At 35.4% G+C, this 25,417-nt stretch overlaps 1 protein-coding gene across 2 annotated transcripts in view; it reads left to right on the top strand.

Moving 5' to 3' along the window:
• Positions 1-4,616, top strand: part of GABRA1 (gamma-aminobutyric acid type A receptor alpha1 subunit) — a 61,028-nt gene extending 56,412 nt beyond the window's left edge. For both annotated transcript variants that reach the window (XM_029942908.1, XM_029942907.1), the window contains exon 10: positions 1,749-4,616. In XM_029942908.1, the coding sequence (XP_029798768.1) occupies positions 1,749-2,060 (312 nt within the window). In that variant the 3' untranslated portion in view covers positions 2,061-4,616. The remainder of the gene's footprint in view (positions 1-1,748) is intronic.
• Positions 4,617-25,417: the final 20,801 nt, after the last annotated feature.

The following is a 25,417-nucleotide window of genomic DNA, read 5'->3' as shown; positions in this document are numbered from 1 at the left end:
AGAGAGCATTGAGTCTGGTTGGTCAAGTTTAGCTGCTCATCAGTATTCTCTGTGTACTCTTGCAATATCAGTAACCAGACTCCACTTCTGAGGAATTTTGATTCAAAATATGAGATTGTGCCCAAGATATTTGCCCTTTAAAAATTTTTAACTAGTGATTTAGTGTGCACAAAAGAATGGGAACTACTCTTGTAGACTAGTGCTATCTAGCAGAAACATGTGAGTCACAAATGTGCATGATGTATATAATTTAAAATTTTTTACTAGCTTTGTTTCAAAAGTACAAACCAAGGAAATTAATTTTTTCATTTTATTGTCTTTTTCAAGTTTTCATTTAATTTCCAGTTAGTTAACCTATAGTGTAATATTAGTTTTAGATGTTGAACTTAGTGATTTAATAATATGCTTTTACCAATATATCAAAAATAGTATCTTTTTAATGTGTAAACAATAAAAAATATTATTAAGGAGACCTATTATATTCTTTTTCTATTTTTATACTGGGCCTTCAAAATCCTAAATGCATTTTTATACTTACACACATCTCATAGTAGTGATGTTTTAAGTGCTCAGTAGTCACAAGTGGCTAGTGACAAGTGTATCAGACCACAGAGTTGTAAACAGTGATCCACTTCATTTTCTGGAAATGTGTATATGATAGAAACCCCAAGAGATGCTGCAGTTGTGACCCATTGTGCAGATAACATGACAAGCAGCTGATATTGAACAAGAAATTGGCTTCAGGATACCTCGAATACCTCTTCTTTATCATTTGCTCACTCTCAACCTGGGGAGGAGCAAACAATAGCTGTCTCAGCAACTCATCGCTACAGAACGAACCACTCCAGAACTCAGTGTCCTACAGCAACCACCAGACATCTGGGGCTGGGAGCAACCTAGTGGTACTTCTATTAGGAGGATATGGGCTCACCAACATGGTTGCAGTAAACTGGAGGCTCCATCAGGGGCGAAGGGTCCACGATGGCCTCTCACTCATCTGAGACCTGACACTGGGCCAGGGCCTCTCACTGTGCATGACCTCTGGTTACTCAGTTGTCTAGTCCAAGCTAGTTCATGAGGCAGCAATATGTTTCTACAGGGTAAGGGCTGAGGCTGCAAAGTTTTTGAGGATAGGCTCCTATCCTGGTAAAACATCACTCTACCTCTTGATGGGGAAACCTGGAAAATACCATATCTGTATTTTTTCCAGCTTTATTGAGATATGTGACATGTGATATTGTGTAAGTTTGGGGTACACTCTGTGGCTGATATGATGTGTTCATAAATTGTGAAGTGATTACTACCCTAGTATTAGTTACTATCTCCATCCCATCATAAAATTACCATTTCTGTTTTTTGTGGTGAGAACATTTAGGACTTAGCCTGAGCAACATTCAGGTATATGATATGTATTTAGTACATCATAGTATATGATATTTATAAGTCTGTGTATGTTTTTAGATGTAATCACCATCCAAGCATATGATATGTATTTACTATATCATAGTACATGATATGCATAAGTATATCTATGTGCTTAGGTGTAATCACCATCCTGTAGAGTAGACGCCCAAAGTTGTCAATCTTATAACTGGGCATTTGTGTCTGCAGTTTTTAATTTGTCTCAATAAAGCAGGTATACATTCCATTTTTTACATGTTAAACAAAGCATAGGTTTTGCTCAGCAACTTATAAACTTCCTTCTCACAGTTTACTGAACAAAATGCTTTTACTCTTTCCTTCAACAGCCAAAGAAAGTGAAAGATCCTCTCATTAAGAAAAACAACACTTATGCTCCAACAGCAACCAGCTACACCCCGAATTTGGCCAGGGGTGACCCCGGCCTAGCCACGATCGCTAAAAGTGCAACCATAGAACCCAAAGAAGTCAAGCCAGAAACAAAACCGCCAGAACCCAAGAAAACCTTTAACAGTGTCAGCAAAATTGATCGACTGTCAAGAATAGCCTTCCCGCTGCTATTCGGAATCTTTAACTTGGTCTACTGGGCTACATATTTAAACAGAGAGCCTCAGCTGAAAGCCCCCACCCCACATCAATAAGTCCTTCTATTCACATTCCGTTGTTCAGTCCTCTGCACTGGGAATTGCTTTCTGTTCTCAACGCGGTGATTCCCATCTGCTTTCTTGCCTCTGTCTTAAAGAATTTGAAGGTTTCCTTATTTCCATAATTCATACAAGAACAACAGACCCCTGTCCAGCAGTCCAGAGGAAAGCAGAGCATACAGCTGAGAGACAGGATTCTGAGAGAGGAAGCGAGAGAGAAAAATCACGACAGAAGGAGACAGAATGAGAGGAAAGGTGGGGGAGGAGATCCAAGCTATGAGGGAAAGTAGAAGGAAAATAAAACTTAACTCTATAACTCCAGGTCATGTGTAGATACTTATTTCCAAATATTCTAAAGAAAAAGATACTGTATATGTCAAAAATATTTTTATGTGGAGGTGTTTTAAAGAAGCATTATAAATGTTTAATGACAACAATTTAAAAAATCTATGTCTTTACTGCACAAACTACAGTGTGCTTACATTTTGTTTTGTTTTTTAAACGGATGTATAGCTTTAACACTTTGTTTCCAAAGCTAAAGATCCCCATTTTTTCCTCCTTTTAAAAATGGCTAGTGCATAATTTTGCTGTTAAATGCTATTTTAGAATCCATGGAGATTGCATAAGCAAACGTACAGTTCCTTAAGCACATTTAATCCAAAAGAGAGAAATGCTTTAAATAGGCTACTTCATCATCATCTGAGCTTCTACCACTTGGTTTGATGAGAAATCACTAACAGAGTACACTCAGTAAAAACTAAAAACTAAAAAAAATAATAAAAATGAAATAAAACATTTAAAATGTTCCCTTTGCCACCTTGTCTATATCCAGATAGCACATGGGTCCAATAATCACTTGATTCTCATTATGAAGATGTTTTTAGAGAGGCAAACATATTTTGCAAGCTCTAGAATTGTTGAATGTATTATTTTATATAACAGTACATTAAGAGCTTTAGATTGAAATTTATGACTAGTAAACAAATATAGAATATATAAAAATTATATATGTAAATATACAGCATGAGATTGTACATTTTTTTTACTTTTTTAAAGTTGTGTTCTTAAAAAATTGTGTAGGACTCACCGCTCTTAGCTGTTAGAATGTTGTTAAGTACTATATGGAAATACCTTTAGAGCCTGCATTAAAAACAGAACAGCCTGTGGGAATCAGATGGAATTTAAAATATAAAGTCCACTTATGTAGAAAAAGCTTATTTCAAACTATTGTCTGGTGTACAGTAGTAAATCAGTTGCTATCTGCTCAAGTCATACCACATTTCCCTATTTTAGGCTCTTATAAAATAGAAAGAAAATATGGAAAAGCATTAGTTGGAGCTAGAAGATCAACTGTATATTATTGCTATATTTGCTGATACCAATTATTTCAATAAGTGTTGTACCATATGTAGCATTAAATATAAAAACACATGAAAGAATGTACAGGAAATAGCTTTTATTGAGTAATGTTATTACATTTCATTTATACTGTAGCAATATATTTGTAGGCATACAACGTAAGGGCTTTAACTACAGGAGGTCCATGAATACTCCCTATAAAAATTCTGGTCTGTTTCATTACTTCCCAGAAGTTTTAGAGATTAATATTTATGCGGAAGGTATTTTTGAAGTCTCCTTTTGTCTAATAGAATTTCAGAGATGTTTAAAATTAGCATCCAGAATCCACAGGTCATAGTCTAGCCACACTTAAAATGCTGTGACATAAACCTATCAGCATAATTGCCAAATAAGTCTGTTGGGATCTACATCCAACTTTTGAGCAATGTTTCTTTCAAAAAGCTGCTATCCAATGATGTAGGAAAAACACAGTTTGTGTTTTCCTCAGCAAACTCTGGTTTTCTTTTTAAATGTGCTTTATTGTTTGATTTGGTCCTGCCTAAATTCAATGAGCTAGGCCAATAATAAAGACTGAACCAAGGACGTTTCATCCTCTGGTATCATGTGTAGATATCATGTATAGAAAATAAAATAAAATATGGCTCTAACCTCTGTGTTGCTGTTTATATCTGTTATTTCGGCGTTAACTTGATGTGTTTATTAAGAGCATTTTATCTTCCAGACTTCTCACGCCTAACATTTGGTCTGTATTTTGCTCATTAGATGTGAATATCTCTTATTAGTCTGCTTTCTGCTATGCAATGATTGCATTTCTATCATTTCTTAGTTTGTTAGTGTGTGTGGATAGTATTCTATTGTATAAATTGATTGCACAATTTATCAAAGACAAATTATTCTATGTAGCTTTTCTACAGTGCTTTGCTAAACCATGTAATACTAGTTAAGTCTTCCTTGAAAATAAAGATACACTCTTATAGAGGATAGTTCCTGTTTACTCCCAGGAACATTTTTTAAAAGATGACACTGAATGTTTATTGCACCTTAGTGCAGTGAAGTGGCAATAAAACCCAACACGAATCGAGGTTGTTTATGGCAGATGCATGTATTGCTTTACAGAGTTTAGCAAAAGCTCTTAATTTTATGTCATACTGTATTCTATTATAATAATAAAGCTAACATTATTCAATAACAAAATGGAATGCTTGACTCTCTTTTTATATTATCAATAGGACCTACCATTGACTTGTTTTAAACATTTTCACATAGGAGCACCTAAAAGTGCCAAGTGCTAGCATAAATCTAGGGTACAGAAAAGATTTTTGAAAATGTATCAATAGGATAGCCCTAAACTATGATTTTAAATGAATCACTTTTACAAAGGAACTATTAAACACCTGGTACCTGGTGTTGCCAGTAGCCCTTCAACTAGAAATTTATAAAACATAAATAGAACAATCAAAACGCTGAACTGATAGTAGAGTATTGATTGTCAGTACAGCACATTTGTTTTCTGACCTACTGCGTAGAGACCGGTTTTACATTTTGGAGGGAGGAGTCTGAGCATTGTATTTTTAAACCTCCCCTGGAGCTATTACATTCTTCAATGTTTCTATAACCACAAAGTCAGATTAAAGTATAAAATATAGAACCACCAGAAAGACAATTGACAAATTATATCAGTGATAGGCATAAAACAATACTTGGTTTTTACAGACAAGACCATGTGATGTATAATCTTTCTGTGTCAGATGGTGGCCAGGCAAAAACAAAATAAATTTTATTTTTACAAATAATCCTCCTAAAAATGATTCAGGGTTTATCAAAATTAATCGTTTTAAAATCCTCCAATTAAATTACTTATTCAATCCAAATATACTAGTTAAACCATTACATTCATTGATTTCTTAGCTCTCACAAAAATTAATGTAGAGAATGATGATAATTTTGGCTATCAAAATATATCCATGTCAGGGCTCACCATAATAATTATCTAAGATTTCAAAAGAAGGGTGAACTTGGCATAATAGTTGGCCATCTGTTTGAATTTCATTATACCTGTTTATTAATACCTTCTGTTGGAGTTTTCCAAAATGTATCCATCTCTGATGACTAACATAAACAATCATCTGACTCATTGTATTATAGCTCCATATCAGTCAAATAAACTCCAAATGTTAATTTAATTAAACTAAATTCTCTAACATTTGCTGAGTCTCTAGCCTGTGTTAAGTATTGTGCTACATAATAGGGATGGAGACATAAATATTTCATGGCCTTTTTCCTTTAGGAAACTGCAATTATGATAGGGGAGGAAGACATAGAATAAGGCAAAAATAATAATATAAATACTGTGAGAAAAGTAGAGGATGCTAAGAGACAAATAGGAGGACTCATTTAGCACTCTTCATAAGTTATATAGTTGTACCTAAGGGAACTAATGATATCCAAGATAAAACTTAAAATGTAAGAGGAATTGAAGTGGTCCTGGACAGTTTGTCAGTGGACTAGGGATATAATGCCAGCCCTATGCATTGTTAGCCATTTAACCACCATTTAACATTTGGGACGTCTTACAAATCTTCAGCTACTGTGGTAGGTACTGAGATTACAGAAATGAAGATGACTGTGTGATCTTGGAAAGTTCATAATTCACTGGGAATCCAAGGGAACTCAAAGTTACAATACTTTAAACAAGATGTACATCTACCAATAAATGTATAAGGCATAGGGCATTTATACATGGGAAGTGGTATGAGGGAGGCTTCAAATCAAGTGTCAGCTGAGCTAGTTTTTAAAAGATGATTCAGTATCTATCAGGTACTCTATTACTGGGGATAGCCATTGGTGATGAGGGACAGGTTTTTCGTTCAATGATGATAGTAACACATTAAAACTTAACTCAGAGAGTTACAAAGTCTATTGCCAAGGAAGTAACACATGTGTGTGAAGTAGACCAAATAGGACACGAAAGGAACCACTAGGGACTATGAGAAACAGTCCACATTTCCAGTGTATTTGGCCTCAGCCCCAGGTATTTTGTGCCATGTGGGGAAAGAGTCCATGTATTGCTGTGCATATTCCAATGTTACAAAAAAACCAGTACTGAAATTTGTTTTAACTCCAATTTTGAATGACTACATTTGTCAAATATATAAGCCAATTTAATTTGGCTAATTCAACTGATGAGTGATCTCTCTTTTTCAGAAAATCTATGCAGATTCATACATTCATTTGATAATCATTAATGGAGCAGCTTATGCTATGTTTGGTGTGAGAATTATTTCACGGAGAAATGGAAGGTGTTCCTCCTTATTATTGTGAGCAAGCTTTAAAACTGTATTTGAAAGAATACTAATTACCTACATTTTCTAAAGTCATATTATTTTTCAACAAAATATTTTATGGTGTAAAGAGAAATCAATATCTTCATGGGCTTTAAAGTAGTAAGGTTCTTTTTGCTTTTCATTGATAATTTACCTGTCTTTCTCTAACTAACATGTAGCACATTTTATTATGGAAGGTATTATTTCTTCATTAATAGTCCATCAAAGTATAATTATGGATATTGCTTTCTTTAATTCTTACCATAAGTAGTGTAATTATTTAAAAAAAAAAGAAATTTATATAGGTCTACTGATTTGCCTAAAATGCTGTGTAAGTAATATTGCCTTCATTATAAAGCTGATACCTTCAAAACTGATCTTTTAAAAACAAATTTACGCTGGATATCCTTGACTAATGGTCTGCTTGTTTGAAAAATTAATATCTTATAAAATACTATAAACACCATAAATAGTTATTTCATATTGAAAGGAAAGGTCATTTTAAGTAAGCTAGAGATGATTAAGGTGGCTCATACCGGGTACTTTGGAATCCATCACAACATAAAGAGCTACTGAAGTCTAAGATCTCATGTTAAATATTGACATAGCCCATTGGGCAGTTCTTGCTGAGCCTTATTTATGCAGGAAACAAGAATAATGATAATTAATGTGAACATTGCTAGAATGGCTCAGGAAGGACCCAAGCAAATCGACTTTCCCAAGACAAATGAAACTTGACAGGTTTTCTAAAACAATAATTTCAGGATTCTAGAAATCAACCAAAGCCACACAATAAAGTAAGGAATTAATCAAACAAAAACAAAAGCATAATAGGGCTGAAACTTTTGTAAGAATGTGTATAATGCCATGTTTTAAAATGGAATTGCACTCATGATCTCTTTGTCTACATTCTCTGTGACCATAGAAGGACAGGCTATGTTACTAAACCCCTTCCCATCTGAAAGGGTTTTTATTTAATTTAGGGCAAAGCATGCAAAAGTTTCAAACCCATAAATAATGTTAGAAAGAGTAGCAATCTTATAACCAAATGGAAAGGAAGGCTAATACTGAAGGTAACCAGAAGTTTCAATCCTGGTTAGAGAAAACAAAAGACTGGCAAAGGAACCAGAAATGGAAATTTAACAGGAAAATGAGAATAATAAGGCATTCAGATTAAGCAGGCTTCAAAACAATATAATCAGTGTGTTTGAAGAATCAAAAAGCTCTGTTCAAGTAGTGAAAGTATTATGACAATAACACATTACACAGAGAATCTCAATAAAGTGATAGGTAAATTTAAAAAGGTAAATCTAAAAGGAGAATCTAGTCTTGGAAATAGGAATAACTGAAGTAGTACAGTTACCAGAGAGGTTCCAAAATGAATCCGAGCTATCATTTTATTATTTGCATGTGGTATCCACATTACCACCAGCCTATGCTTATGGGTTCATTTGTTTTAGTCCAGAAACTAAAGTAACAATACCTGGGGGTAAGGAAGGAGGGACAACTGAGCATTTAAACAATAAAGCACTGCTTTACTAGGGTAAGCATATACATTTTACTGTAAATGAGGACTTAAAACTTTTATTGAAATAAATCTTAGAGATTTTTGCCTCATTTAGTATAAAACTGATAACTATAATAAATTCCACCTACACATGGAAAAGTGAGTACAAGTAAAATGAAGAAATAAAATTCAATGAACCTGTTAAAATAAAGGGTTTTTTCCCTCAGTAATAAAATTCAAGTATTTTTAAAAATTAAATTTTTCTTATCTTTAAAGAGAAAACTCAATTTCAGAGATTGTAAATGAGACAATATTCTTCTCTCTTCATTGTACTACAGCTGTTTGTAGATCATTCAGTAGCATTTGCTCCTGCTGTTTGTAGCTGTGTCCACTTGCACATCAGCTATAGCTTTCAACGGATATAAGAACAGGAAAATATCTGTGGCTATTATAATTATGATAAATTTTTAAAATCTTGAGAGATGAAGTATGATTTGCCCAGTAATGATCTAGTTTTTAGAGGGTAGCAAACGTGCACACAATAATGACACACTGCCTAGATATTCCCAACAATAAAATTCGTGAAACCTCATTGTTGAGTATAATTAGAATTTTTTGGCATCACGATGTCTCAAGGTGAGAGGTTCAGTAAGGGTCTCTTCAAAATATTGTTGAGAACTTCTCTTTAACAAAATTATTCAAGTACTTGGGGCAGCTGGATGGCTCAGTTGGTTAAACATCAGACTCTTGATTTTAGCTCAGGTCATTATCTCCCTGCATCGGGCTCTGTGCTCACAGTGTGGAACCTGCTTGGGATTCTCTCTCTCTCTCTCTCTCTCTCTCTCTCTCTCTCTCTCTCTGTCTCTCTCTCTCTGTCCCTCCCTCATTCTTTCTTTCTCAAAATAAATAAATAAACATTAAAAAAGTTACTCAAGTACTAAAAGGTAAAACATTTGAATTGGGTTTTATTAAAATTGGTCACTCTCTGTTCCTCAGCAGTCCTATTTCTGCACAGATTACCACTGGGAGTTGATGAGTTGACATGTGGAAACTGAATCCACATATTTGGAGGTCAGCAGTCCACATATGTTCTGCTTCTTCCCTTCATGGCCACTGCAAAAATAGAAGACACAGAAATAATATAACAAAACTTTTAAAATTCAAGCCTTAGGTAGGAGGCAGTAAAGAAGTACTCTGAGGAGCATTCTTTATTTAAAAACAATTTCCTTGAGTAAGGGATTATTCAAAGGTAAGATTAAAGTGTTATGTGGCCCAAAGTAGACAGACTTTTTCTTTTCAACAAGTTTTGGCCAGTGCCCCAGGAGAAAGTTAAATCTTGATGTTCGATCATATCTGTATATCCTGTGGATTCTAAACAAAACTCCTATAGGAAAATAAGCCATATGGTGTAACAGGGATAATAATCACTAATTAATAGTTCCCAATAATGTATTGCTTTCTTAGTGTCAGGGATTACACTATATTATTTTCATATACCATTTCATTTCATTCTCATATTCCTATGATGAACTGAAGACAATTCTTATTTTACAGATGAGAAAACTAAGGCTTAAAAAGATTATAGAACTCACCAATTGTTTTGTAGCTATGAAATACCAAATCGGGATTAGAACTAGGTCACTTTTTATGAGTTTAAGTAGACTTGTAAGGTAATCTAAATTAATTTATTCTATAAATAAAAAATATGGAAGTCTTTAAAAAGTTTTTTTAATGTTTATTCGTCTTTGAGAGTGAGAGAGACAGAGCACGAGCAGGGAAAGGGTAGCGAGAAGGGGAGACACAGTATCAGAAGCAGGCTCAAGGCTCTGAGCTGTGAGCACAGAGCCCAACATGGGGCTTGAACTCATGAACCATGAGATCATGACCTGGGCTGAAGTCAGAAGCTCAACTGACTGAGCCACCAAGGTACCCCTACATTTCTTGCTGTCTAATAAGAAATAAAAATACAAATTTGTTATTCTATGTTGGACTTTCCACTGTTCTACTGTGTTAATCTTTACCTATTGTACTTTAAAAGAAGAGAGATATTTAACCAAAATGATACCAAAAGAATGTTTAATTCAATTAAGATGTTGAAGGATATGGGTATTCAGAGAAATCCATCTTTAAGCAGATACATGTTATGAGTTGTTATGTGACAGGAACAGCTCTAGACACTGGGAGATACTGAGAATACAAAAGTATTCTCCCAGAACATTTCTGCTTTAATAACATAGGCATAGCATGCACAGTAATAGAATAAAGAGGATTTTATATGAACATATTTGAGGGGAACTGTAATGCGATGAATGATGACTTCCAAAAAGATATGTCCACTTCCTAATCCCTGGAACCTATGAATATAACCTTATTTGGAAAAAGGGTCTTTGCAGATGTAATTAAGTTAAGGACCTCAAGATGAGATTGTTCTGGATTATCTGGTCCTAGAGTCAATAATTATAGTCTGAATCTTTTTAATGTTTATTTATTTTTGAGAGAGACAGAGAACAAGCAGGGAGGAACAGAGAGAGAAGGGGAGACACAGAATCTGAAGCAGGATCCAGGCTCTGAGCTGTCAGCACAGAGCCTGATGTGAGGCTCAAACTCACACAGCCCGAGATCATGACCTGAGTTGATGTCGGACATTTAACCTAATGAGCCACCCAGGAGCCCCTAAGCAACATTTTTTTAAAAAAATAGTTTGTCATTCAGCTCCTTCTTATGTGTCAGTAATCTAAATAGTGAACAGATAGAGACCTTCCTTATATCAAGCAAAAGTTAAAGCTTCCAATTTGAGGAATTTTCCCAATATTCTATGATACAAATGACTGAGTTTTTTTTAAGTTTATTTATTTTGAGAGAGACAGAGAGGATGGCGGAAGGTGGGGAGGGGGCAGAGAGAGAAAGGGAGAATCTTAAGGAGACATCTTACAGTCAGCACAGAGCCCCACATGGGGCTCGAACTCACAAAACCGATAGACAATGACCTGAGTCTAAATCAAGAGTCTGACACTCAGTCAACTGAGCTACCCAGGAGCCCTAGGATGGATTCTTGAAATTTGGCTACTGTTGACTATTAACCATAGTATATTTCTAAAATTTTTACCACAGTAATATACAATGGTTTAATAATCTATTTGATAGTGTATATAGCTCTTCCATATGTGCCCATTTGAAGCCAAATAATTAATTCTCATATATCCAAAAGCAAGTATTATTTACCCCCACATCAGGCTCACTGCTGTCAGCCTGTTAGTGCAGGGTCTGCTTAGGATTCTCTGTCCCCCTCTCCACCCCTCCCCCACTTACAGTCTCAAAAATAAATAAACATTTTTAAAATTCCAAGACACAAAAGTACCATTACGTTGTAAGAAAAAAATGAAGAAAAAACCCCAAAAGATTATAAATAAACTTGAATGGGTTATTTTTAAACATTGAAATACCAGAAATTAGATCCACTTACTTTAAGAATGAAAACGCAGGATGAAACTTGAAAGCTACATCCTGGCCAATAGCCTCATTTCATAGACAGTCACTAAAGCACAGAGACATGAATTACCCAATTTGCACAGTTTATAGCAGATGCAGTTGCTATAATGTTATTTCAACTCCCTAACTAATACTAATTCCAAGATGCCCTATTTTCATGTTCCTATTAAACAATTGAAGTATCAATGTTACATATTCAACTGAAAGTCTATTGCAGGTATTGGTTTAGGGAGAAGAAGCTAGAGAAGAGCCTTCTATTTTAAGTGTCAACAAATTTCATCTAATTACAACAAAATTCACATACGAATAATGTCCCAAATTATACTTAGCAATCATGGCTATCTGAAAATTATTTTGATGAGTTAAAAATAATATGATGTTGGGGCGCCTGGGAGGCTCAGTCGGTTAAGCCTTCAACTTCGGCTCAGGTCAGATCTCACGTTCGTGGGTTCGAGCCCCGCGTCAGGCTCTGTGCTGACAGCTAGCTCAGAGCCTGGAGCCTGTTTCCAGTTCTGTGTCTCTTTCTCTCTGTCGCTCCCCCTCTCATGCTCTGTCTCTCTCTGTATCAAAAATAAACAAAACATTAAAAAAAATAAAAAAATAAAACTGTTAAAAAATAATATGATGTCTTAGTAGCGGTATTTTCTAATTGATGGAATTAGAATATTACTAAATTCTCTTACTGACCAATTGAAAGCACAGAGAAGGGTTTCTATTCAAAACACAGGTCTTATCTTCTACTGCCCACCCGGCTATTATGGTATTATTTATTTGAACTACACATCCTTGTCAAGTCATATAGAAATTTATGATTCTTTTATACATTCTGTCAAAAGTGTCCTTAACATGAAAATAATTAGTCAAACTATACTTGTAAGAATACAAATATTATACTCATCAGTAAAAACTACTATGCCATTTTTCTTGTGAAAAGTCAGTTTACTAGAACAGGGATCAGAATGGATCAGAAGAAAATAATTTATTATTTTCTTTTAGAAAAGGAGATGGTCTAGGTAAGCTTCTGAAGCAGCCTTTCAAATAGTTAAGTTTTATGTAACACTAAACTTTCTCTCTCCTTTACAAACAAAACAAACAAACAAAAAAACCCTGATATTTACACATGAAATAATGAAATTGTTTATGGAATTGAGTATGACAATGATTTAACAGATAATACTTATCTCCAAACTCATCAAGTTTATACATTAATATGTACAGCATTTTGCATGTCAATCATATTTCAATAAAGTAAAATCATTAAGATAACAAGTACAGTTAAGAACTTTAACCAGCATAGATAACACCCGTGGTTGATCTCTATGGGAAGTTAACAAAAGTTGTGAGACATGAGTGACAAGGAGAAGCCAGAAACTGATAATCTACCCAAGCCAGACAGAAGGCTGTGTGGCTGGGATACACTGGTAAAAGTTCTAGTGGATAAATAAAGTATAAATGCTGACGTGTAGGAGATGGTGGACAGGTATGCAGGAACCATACCCTGGCGTGTGCTGTAGACTGTTAATAAGAGGCTAGAATTAATTTTAAGTCTATGAGAAGCTATTGCAGTTAATCAAATGATAGTGGTCAGTCTGCAATATCTGAATTAAAAATTCAGGTCCTTTCAACTCTAACAATATTATACCTCCACACCTTTTTCATAACAGAGCCAGAAAAAAGGCATATAGGGTTGATTAGATAGAGATAGCATATAGAGTTGATATAGAGATCAGGTCAAGATCTTGCGGTTCCATGAATTGGAGCCCTGCAATGGGCTCTGTGTTATCAGTGTGGAGCCCACTTCAGATCCTCTCTCTCTCTCTCTCTCTCTCTCTCTCTCTCTCTCTCTCTGCCCTTCCCCTGCTTGCTTATACATTCCCTTTCTCTGAAAAATAAATACACATTAAAAAATTTAAAGAAAAGAAAATAGATAAAAATTGCTTCAGGAAAAAGAAATCATTATCACACACCACATAGATTTTAGGGGACAAAAAGATTAAAAAAAAGAAAGAAAAGAATGTTTTTCCAGATAAGAAAGTTAGAAAACCTAGCAACGAGATTGTTAGGCCTTTAAATTGCTTACAGATTTAAACATTATGTCTTCTGCTTGGGTATGTATTAATATGTGCCTTTTTAAATGTTTTTATTGATCAGGTAATATAGGAAAGAAAGGAATAAGAAAAACAATAGGTACAGCTTGAAATTTGTTGTAAAGTTAGACATGTAACGAAAGCCTGCCAAGAGTAAATGAGAAAGGGCCAGGTGAATAATGAGCAATAGATGAAGCTGAGGTCAGGATGGGAGAATTAGACATCCACAATTATTTTTAAATTTAAAAAATTAGTGGTACCTGGGTGGCTCAGTTCCTTAAGCATCCAACTTTACCTCAGGTCATGATCTCATGGTTTGTGAATTCGAGCCCCACAGAGGACTCACTGCAGTCAGTGCAGAGCCTGCTTTGGATACTCTGTTCCCCTCTCTTTACCCTCCCTCCACATGTGCACACACACACTCTCTCTCAAAAATAAATAAACATAAAAAATAAAAGAACTTAAAATTTTTTGTATATGCATTTTTCTAGTTTTTTTGAGATATGAAAATCTGTCAATGGCAGACCTGCTTCCTGCAAGGAAACAGTGAACTAAAGGTGAGTGTCTATGCTCCGTCCCGATTGGGCATGGACCTTCCAGTTCTTTATAATTGCACCACCCTCTACTATGCTCTGTCTAACTAGCACACACACCTTGTTTCACTCATTGATATTATCATTCTCAATGTTGTAGGAATTTGGTGGCTTTTACTCGATAACATTGTGAAATCCCAGTGGAAAGTTAGCTGTCAGACTCTGATGTAGTACCTTCTTCATGTATCTGGGTATTTCACTCTCCCTCTCTTTCTTATACTTGGGAAAACAATAGCTTTGTGTGTGTGTGCGTGTGTGTGTGTGTGTGTGTGTGTGTGTGTGTGTTATGTAATGTGTGTATCTCTTTGTATCTCTCAATAGATAAAGAACCTTTTCTTACGTGTATACAAAGACATACACACAGATATACATACAGAGGTATTATCTCTTCACATATTTCCTCCTATTTGCAGAACCTGACATAAAGAGTGTACAATGCATAACAAAGATGATGACCACATGGTTTTTTTTGGTCTAGAATTATAACAAGCCCATAGGTGACCTTGATTCTAAATGAGCCTTTTTAAGACCTAATGACTTCCTACACTGCAATGACACCTGCATTTTTTTTTAATAAAAAAAGGACAAATTCTCTATGTTGGCATCACTGGCTTTCAGGTACCTGTTTGCTTTTGTTGTTGCCAAAGGTTATTGGGACAAAGCAGAAATGACAGATTGTCTGGAGACCATAAGGCTGATAGCAGCCCACGGCAGTCCAGACAGCACCAGGGAACAAACCTTCAACAGACTGCCAGGCCTTGTGTTCTTTCTTTCATCAGGACTGCTGAAGGATGCAGGTGGCCTGGAGATCAGGACACCCTCGTGTAATGCAGGAGAAATAGTGAATATTTCCTTCCACCTGCTCCATTTGGCTCTTCTTCATTTGATACAAATATCCTCAGGAGCAAAGAGGACCTGCTTTAAAGGAGAGGTCAAATATCTTCCCATTTTATCCATGAGAATAAAAAATAAATACAAACCTAAGGAAAAGCAAAACAAAACTATAACAACAACAACAAAAAAGCTTATTTGTCAGAAAAAAAGGAAGAAAGGGGCAGAGATAACCACAAGGTCAAAGATTTCTACAGATAGAATGTATCATTTTAACCTTTCCCTGCCCTCAAGAGGATTATCTCTTTAATGGGCTTGATCAATTTCCTGGACCAAAAACATAACCTCCCTGGAATATTTGCCTTACAATGTATACCTCAACCCCTCCAAAGTCTTCTCCAATCTCTGTGATGGAACTTTCGTTTTAGATCAATTTGTAAGTCTTATTTCCTCCCATTGAATCACAGGTTTTCCCTTCCTAATTCTTCTTATTCTCTTCACTGGTAACGCAGCTTCCATTTGACTTGCCCAGCAGTCACACCTCAGGCTCTATCTGTCTGTGTGTGGATCCTGAGACTACTGGCCAATCCACCCACTGTAGAAGCATCCAACATGTGAAGTCAGCATTACTCCAATGGTAAAGCTAGCATGCTGTTGAATCACCCACAGACTCAGCCCTGATTGACTCCAAAGACTATGCTCTTAACCTCAGCAGAATTTCACTAAAACCACAAGAAAAAGAATGAATGAAGGGAAGGGACAAAATGCACCATGAGTTCAGAGGTGAGTGTATGAGTCTGAGCTCAGAAAATTAGGGAAGAATGTGACTTCAACCACCCCAAAGGGATAGTGTCTGAATAAACAGACCAGAGGTAGGGAACATCACAAGTAATACAGGACAAAGGTGCCAATCCGGCATGTATCTGAGGCATATTACAAGAGCAGTGAGAAAATGGGCTGTTTAGGCTATTTCTTTTTAAATGGGAGAACAATAATGGAAGCTTGCATTGTAAGACTATGTGCTCAAATCATGTCTTGATGTTTGATTTATTTTCATTCATGAAGGATTCTAATAAAGTGCATTGCTTATAATATGGATTCTAGAAAGATCAAAATTCAAATTTTCTCTGGCACTATCTGTATGAACAAGGGTAAATTCCATATCCTCTTTCAGCCTTGTTTTCCTGATTTAGAGTGAGAATAATATTTAGCTACCAGATTGACTAGAAAAATCAGAGGTGATGCAAGGAAAAATTAAGTACAATGCCTAGGACATAGATTTTTTCAGGAACTTATATTAATTTATATTATATTAATAATTAATACATATTATTTTAGTTATTCAATCATCCAATACTTTTTTGGAGCATCTATTAGGCTCCATTTGCTGTGTTGGGCACTAAGCATAGAAGAATGAGTGAAACTGATTTTCTGTTCTCACCTTATTGTCTATTGAAGAAAGTGGGAATTTAACCAACAATCTCAATACCATACCATACACAATGTGATTAAGGTAAGTACAAAAGTCCTGGATCTCCTGCTGTGGAGTGAGGGGCTGAAGAGTACCTGATTCATACTTGGGAGGTCAGGTAAGATTTCCAAGATTGAGAAGATTGAGAAGTGATAAGCTGATAAGATCCAGGAAGGATCTTCCAAGCTGAGGCAACAGCAGGTGCAGAGGCCTCACAGAGTTCAGAGAAGCCCGCCAAATAATTCACCTGGAGCACACCCAGCCAGGACAGATGGCTGGAGGGTTTCCCAAGGACCTCTCTTTTATTTTTAAATTTTAGAGAGAGAGAGAGAGAGAGAGCGCACATAAGCAGAGGAGAGGAGCAAAGGGAGAGAGAGACTCTTAAGCAGTGTCCATGCTCAGTGTGGAGCCCAATGTGGAGCTTGATCCCACATCCTGAGGTCATGACCTAAGCTGAAATCAAGGGTTGGGCTGTCAACAGACTGAACCACTCAGACTTCCCCCAAGAATCTGCCTTTCATTCACAGTAATGCAAGTGCAGATGGTGGAGGACGTTACCTCCTGTGTGAAAAATCACAAAAAGAAAGAGGAGGAAGGTGAGTGTTTCATTTAGTTTCCTATTATAGCTAAAGGCATGGACTTTAGAAATACTGAGGTTTTGTATTTTTGTACTTGGCTGTAACTTTTGTGACTTTGGGCACCTTAACTGCTGCAAACCTCATTTTCCGTATCCATAAGATGGGGACAATTCTTCTCATAGAGTTACTATGGTGATTAACTGAGGTATTATGTGTTAGCAATTAGCTCCAGGGCGAGCATATAACAAAGACTTTGTGTTTGCTCTCTGCTGGTCACTGATTATTTTGTTAATGATAATAATTTTGAGTTAAGAGTGTCAGGCAAAGTTCCAAAGCTGTGCCTGCTGCTGTCACCACCTCTGCTTGTGTAAATAAAATGTAATAATATTTATATTGAAAAAAGGAGAACTTAACCTTGAAAGTAGAATGCCAGATTAAAAAAGCGATGGAATTATGGAAAACCTTGCTTAAAAGATCATGCATGATACTTTGGATTCTCTTCCATGTTTTCTTCTTCCCTAGACCTCTTTCTGTCACCCAGTTCTCCTCTCCACTTTCTTCCATGATCCATGTCCTGCCCACAATTCTCTAGACTGTTTTCATCCCAATACTGTATGAAGGAGAGGAAAAGGTCATATAAAGAAATCACAATGAGAGGGACAGCGCCTGGGTGACTCAATCTGTTAAGTGCCTGACACTTAATTTCAGCTCATGTCATGATCTCACAGTTCCTGAAATTGAGCCCTGTGAGATTCTCTCTCATTCTCTCTCCCTCTGCCTCTCTCCTACTATCTCACCCTCTCTCTCTCAAAATAAGTAAATAAACTTACAAAAAGATGTCACAATGGAATGGGTAGCCCTTTATGACATGAAACTCTACTCCCTTAAACAGCTAGTTTTATCAAGGCTTGAAAACTGACACAAAATTTCTTCAAGAAATTTGGAGGTTGAGTCATTTAAATGTTATGTTTGAACTAAAATGTCACAATAGAAATATAATACAACACTTAATTTCTTACTATGTGACAAGTATTGGCTAATAACTTGGCATATAGTACGAGGTGATTCAACCATTCACTAACTATATATTTTACATAAAAATTGAAGCACTCAAGTACATTGGGGACATCATCACAACTAATAAATGATTTTATTAATTCAGAGACTTTGATAGCAAACAAACAAACAAACCCTTAAATTCAGTTATGTAAACTGAAAGCTCCAAACCAGAAAGTAAAAAAGTGAGTTTCTTGCTAATTAGTTGGTGGGTGTTTTGGGGCAAGCCCTCTTCTCTCCAGTCATTAATGTTCAAATCTGTAATGTGAATACATACTTGGAGACATCTTAACAATTTTATGTTTCTATCATTTTATATGAGCCCTCAATAGATTGCTCAAACTGACATTTTCTACATCTCCCTGAGAAATTCCTGGAATCACTTAATTCAAAAAAGCAAGAACAGAATAATGGATCCTACCAGCCTATGAATGGAAAATACCTATCACCCCTGTTCAAACTTTCTCATTCCTCTTCCCAAGGCAGATATTGCTAATCAATCACCATATTCATTCATGACAAGCAAGACTAGATGAGGCCTCATTATCCCACTAAAAACTAGGCTGACATGTGAGATAAAATTTATCTGTCAACATATCTACATAGTGCTGAAATGCTACCTTACAAAAAGCTGCAGATTTCACAAGCACCATTTTGAATGCAAGGTTTCAATGCTAGGGCCAAAATGTTCTCCCCATGTTCTTCTCTCATCCTTCCCCAGTAACCTGACCTAGCACAGATATTCTCTGTCTCTTTCTCTCTCTCTCCCTCTCTCCCTCTCTTCTTTAGTAGCCAAAAAACTTACTGCCTGGACCTTGATTATATTCAGTTGGAAGCATGATAATAAGTTTTTCTTATGTTTACCCATTGAATCATTATTCAACAAATATTTACTATTTTTTATGTATTACACACTGATCTAGGCACTATGAATATAATATGAAAAAGATAGACACAGATTCTCCACTTACGGAACTTCCTCTTTCACAGAAGATAAGCAACAACTGAAAAGCATAATAAATGGGTTCTAGACACATAGAGTAGAAACACCTGGGATTTAAAAGAAGTATTTCTGGACAAAATGCAAGTTGAGTATAGAGGATATGTAGGAATTAGAGAAGTACAGATAAGAGGAACTGAGTTTCCACAAAAAAAGGGGTGGCATGGGGAGCAAATATCTAGATCCAGATGAAAAACAACTGGAGTACTTTGTAAAAACACCAAGGAAAACAGGCTGGGGAATTAATGAAGGAAGGAGAATTCAATAAGTTTTAGATGCAAGGTGGAACATTGTAAGAGATGGGGTTGAAGGTCTATGAAGGGGTCTATTAATAAATGATCTTTTTTTAAAGTTTTCTTAAAATGTTCATTTATTATTTTGAAAACAAGAGACAGAATGCAAATGAGAAAGGCACAAAGAGAGAGGGAGACACAGAATCTGAAGCAAGTTCCAGGCTATGAGTTGTCAACACAGAGCTGGATGTGGGGCTTAAACCCACAAACTGCAAGATCATAACCTGAGCTGAAGTTGGCTGCTTAACGACTGAGCCACCCAGGTGCCCCTAATAATGCTCTGGAAAGCAATCAAAACCAATAGTGGATAACTTTTTAGAACATAAAGAAACTAATTGAACTGGTTAAATCACATAATTTTTGGAGGAGCTGTTTAGCTAGATCTCAAGAAGTACAGGAATTAAGAGATTTCCAGAGAACTCAGTGGCAGAAATGCATGGTATTTGCTTTAAGGCTCAGTCACTGCATTAACTCAACTCCCACCACCAGAGGTCCTTTGAGGCACTCACCTGTGAATTCGATTCTTGGAAGATTTTGATTGGTCTAGCCTGGGCCATGAACTTACTCCTTAAAGACACACTGTAGCTGGTAGTCCTAACAGTGAAATGAGAGGCAGTGTCTTCCAAAACAAGTGTGCACCGTTGGGGGATGCCATGTTGGCAAGGGGAGCTGTAATGGATAAGAGGCAACAACCTGAAGAGATGCCTTCTATATCATGATGCACACTGTGTCAAGTGTGAATGCTAAACTGAGGGCAAGCAGGTGACACTGAAGAGTTAATACAGGAGAATAATAAGACCTGGCCTGTATTCAAGGATAAGCATGAAGATGAATGGAGTAGGGGTGGACAGTCCTGGGGGCTGCAGTCATCTGGGTATGAGATGACGTATGGAGATTTGTACAAAGAAAGAGGTGGGAAGGACAGAGAGGGGAAAATTGGTTCAAGAGACATTAATCCTGTAGAATGAAAAGGGGAAGAGGATATTATATGTATCAGCAGCTTGCATATTTCCAGGAACAAAGCAGAAGCTCAGCAAATATCTACTGATGTGACTCAATGCAGAATTCTGTGCTAAGAGATGCTTCATAAATTTATGCATTTGAACACATTCTATGCATCACAATATCTATATTTTTCCAAAGTGTTCTTCATTTCTTACATCACTTACAATAATTATTATTAATCCCACTATTTTATAGTTTTGCTGACTAAAGATAAGTAAATATACACTTATTCCTGGGGAGATTACAGTTATTTCATTTGAATGAGAATCTCATCTGAGAAGAAAACGGAACATATAGGAAAAAATAGTGTTCCTAAACTGCAGGCATTGCTTAATATAAGAAAGTAGAAAACCTTGGTAAAAGGACATGTAAGAATAATTGTGATAAGTATCCTAGAAATTTAGGTTTGTTAATGGTGATGGCTTTTAAAAAGCTCAAATTTCAGCTTTTCTCTCTTCCACAACTATAACAAGCACAGCAACATTCATTTATGAGAAAGCAGAAATAACAGACTGCACATGAAAAATAATAGCAATTAATTGGAAGATATGGATGTTAATGTTTTGATATAATCTGATATAAAATTAATTAAATAATCTCACTTGTTAAGTTAGTATAATAGCAGACCAAACTGCAGTGAATTTTATGTTTCTGGAACAGAGAGAGATGAACAAAGGAAAAAGAAAATCACCAAAGTTCCAAAACAAATCAAAGGAAGCCATTCTAGAGAGAAAGTTGCTATAGCACACTGATTCCGGTAGGGATTTTGGAGTTACTGATGAAAATCTATAGTCATCACCTTATGCACCACTGTCACAAAAAGAGGAAAATGAGAAAGCAGAGCCAAGGCTCAAGAGAGTTAGAATTGAAATATAAATTAAATGTAATCATGCCATGTATTACCACCTCTGCTCTTGCACAGCTCAAAAACCCATTTCAGTATAAACATAGTGCCATGCTGTTCCATCTGTAACAAGCTGACCTCAAAAGGGGAAAAAATGATCTGTTCTCACAACTGAGGCTTACTCTTGATTAAGGGAATATGATTGTAGGGACAGTTTTGGCACACTCTTGGAATTCAAATGAACACTTCAAATTTAAAAGAATCTCACTGATCAAGCTGCCAGTAAATCTCTCCTTTTCTTTCTCTGTCTCTCCTCTTCTGTATTTTTTTTATTATTGAGCTGTTATAACATATACTATAGAAAGCTACCATTCTGCACTCTGCTCTCAATCTACTGAGTATCGAGGCTAACAAAATGATAAAATCTAAGAAAAAAATAAGACAGGTATCAGAAAAAATAAATACAAGAAGACAGAAACTGTTATTGTCTGCAAAAGGCTGAAAAATACCAACAAACTAAAATTTAGTGTGCACCTAAATTATCATTTTGAAGTGAGAGAAAAATTAAAGACATTTCACATTTATAAAGAATGTGGGTGTTTACCACCAAATTAACTTTACTAAAGCAATGATTAATCATTGTAATCCAGAATCCAGAATATAAGGAATGAACAAACAGAAATTCCGAAACTCTATATATTTAATTCAATTTACTTTCATTAGCAAAACTAAGTTCAATAAACTCTAAATTGTGTAAAAATAGTATTTTTAAATTTATTTTGTAAAAGAACAATAGTCAGCTTCTGGCTGTAATGGAGTAACTGAGATCAAACTTACTTTTCATTGCAAACAATCGGAAAACTGGAATAGCACAAAAGTCCACAGTATTCAGACATTAAAAGACACACAAAAAGGACTATGATCACAGAGAAAAGAAAACAAATGGGGTGAGCCCTGTGGTCATCCCAGATTTTGGTCTTGGTGCAATATCATAATGTTTCAGCAAGGATAATGCTAAGTGGAGCAAGCATGGTGGTCTCACTAAGTTGAAATGATGCTCAACATCATTAGTCATCAGGGAAATGCATATTAAGACCACAACAAATACCAACCACTACACACCCACCAAAGTGGCTAAAATTCAAAATATTGAATGGGGGCCTGAGTGATTCAGGTCATGATCTCACAACTGGTGAGACCAAGCCCAACATTGGGCCCAACATTGGGCTCTCCACTGACAGTGGGGGACCTGCTTGGGATTCTCTTTCTCCCTGTCTCTCTGACCTTCTCTCACTCACATTCTGTCTCTCTCTCTCCCTCTTTATCTCTCTCTCAAAATAGAAAACTAAATTTTAAAATGTTTTTAAAAAAATAATAAACATATTGAAGGCTGTGGACTCACCATATGATCTAACAATTTCCCTCCTAGGTATTTGCCCAATAGAAATGAAAACATGTCCACATAAAGACTTGTACTTGATACTTATAGAAGCTTTATTTGTAATTATACAAAAAGAGAAACAACCCAAATGTCATTCACCAAATGGATAGTTGTAATATATTTATTCAATACAGGACTATTTACAAATAAGTGAACAAAGTAATAATGTACATAATATCAGGAATAAAAGTCAAAGATATGCTGAATGAAAAAGCCAGACAGAAGAGACTAAGTACCATGTGATTTCATTTACATGAAATTCTAGAAAAGAAAATCTAATCAAGAGTGACAGAAAGCAGGTTAGTGTTTGCCTGGGTCTAAGCATGTGAGAGAATGATAGAAATTGAGCCTCATTGAGATTAAATAGGAAAATTGTTTCATAATTTGTTGAAACCACATACTTCTGTTGTTTTTAAGCTATACCTTAATATAGTTAGTTAAAATGTAATAATGGAAAATCTAGAGAAACACTATATAATGAATACGCGTATGAAAAAAATGTTCAACTTTACCAGGATTTAGAGGAAATGCAATAATAATGTCATAACCAAATTTGCAAAAATCAAAATGTTTGAAAATGCCAACTGTGGACAAGGATGTGTAGAATCATGCAATCTCGTACATAAGATGTGGAAGTGGCAATTGATACAACAGCTGTTGACATCATCTGGTAGATTTAGGGTGTGCTAACCCCAGCGAGCTATGCACACAATGACACTTGCAGTCAGATAGCCTGGGTTCAAGTCCTTCTTATCTAATTATTATAAACTTCTGTGTCCTTATTGTAAAGTGAGGATAATGAATAAAGCTACTTCATAAAAACATTAGCATTAGATCAGTTAATATATGTAGTATATGTGAAGTCTTTAAACAATGCCTGGTTTGATCTGGGAAAGTTACGCAGGGAATTTTAATTCTTTCAACATTTATTTTTGCTTTTTCCTTTGACATACCTTTAAAGCACATTGGATACTGTTATATGTTGTAAACTATGTGTTGAGTCACAGATGTTTATGTTATTTTATCTGAATGGTTCAATATGCTGGAATTTTATCTTAAAATCATAATTCTTCACATCTTTATAAAAAGTAAGAAAACAAAGGGTAAGCATATAAGCTTTACAGTTTTTTTACAGTGGAGCTAATTCATTTGCTCATTGTGTCTGCCAGCCCCGGCAGCAATCATGTTTATAGTTCCACCTCTAAAGTAACGAGACTTATTACCAACATAGATTCCAAGCATATTTCACATTTACAGTCTCACTTTCCAGCCATGTACACATATCCTTACTGTTTTACCAGATATGGATACTAAAACCAAATTTACATTACTACATATTAATATAAAATGTTTAGTTCTTTCATCATATCTAGCATAATTTCTTTTACTAAGATTTTGCCTTCATTATTTTTTGAAAACTTCATTTTGCTTAATTCCTCTATACTCTAGTCAGGTTTAAAGATGGGGAGGGAGCCTAGACTCAAGCATCTGAAGATATGTTGCTTTTTTATGAGTTTAACTGTTGACTGCTCATTGCTTATAGTATCATCAAGATCTTACCCTAGGGCTTCAGATTCCATTATTAGTTATAATTTTTTGAAAAAATATTTTATATTTATATCATAAATTATTTCTGAACATTTTCTAGAAATCAGGGGATAAAACTGTATAATTTCAACCCTTTCCTTAGAAGAAAATTGAGTTGTTAGGCTGAATGATCTGGGAATTAATAAAATACAATCAAAAGATATTCTTTGGGAAAGAGAGGGAAAGGCAGACAAGGAGAGAAGCAGAGAGCAACAGCAAGCAAAAAAGAAGGTAGGAAAGAGAAAGAATGGACCAAAACTAATAAAACATTACCAACTAATTAAATATTAGTTCATAATGAAAGGTTTTTCTAATATAGACTCTCATGAAGCTGAGGTTTCAAGTATTTAGATCTATCACTAAAATAAGCAATGGATGCAGGAAGAAACAAAAACAAATATTTACTAAATAGACTTAAAATAAAAAATATGTTTGTTGATAGTTCCTAAAATACAGATTAAATGCTTTTTAGCTACTAGCATGTCATTTTCTTTATTTTTTAACACACAATTAATTATGGTGATTTTCCCCCTAAATGGTGGCATTAGAGGTGACATTTATCATTTTTGAGCTTTATGTTCTCATATAACAAATATTGCTTTTGGAAAATGTTATTGTTAAAAATTTATCTGAGTATCTCAGAAGAGCAGACAGCTTAGGGTAAGAATTAGATTTTATTGTCACAACATACTCTACATCTTGGAATAGTCCAGGCTCTGAAAAGAGCCAATTGCTAAATTGAATAAAACAGTACAACCCTAATGTGAAAGACACAGATTTAACTTGTTTTTCTGAGTAGCTACAACATGCAATCAATCACAGTTGTGTAGCACAGTGGTTAAGACTGTGAGTTTTGTAATCTGCAGTTTTGAATACACATTTTCCTAACT

This window comes from Suricata suricatta, chromosome 6, assembly GCF_006229205.1.
Source record: "Suricata suricatta isolate VVHF042 chromosome 6, meerkat_22Aug2017_6uvM2_HiC, whole genome shotgun sequence".
NCBI lineage: Eukaryota > Metazoa > Chordata > Mammalia > Carnivora > Herpestidae > Suricata > Suricata suricatta.
The sequence above is the reverse complement of the archived record's forward strand: the minus strand, read 5'-3'. Positions and strand labels throughout refer to the sequence as shown.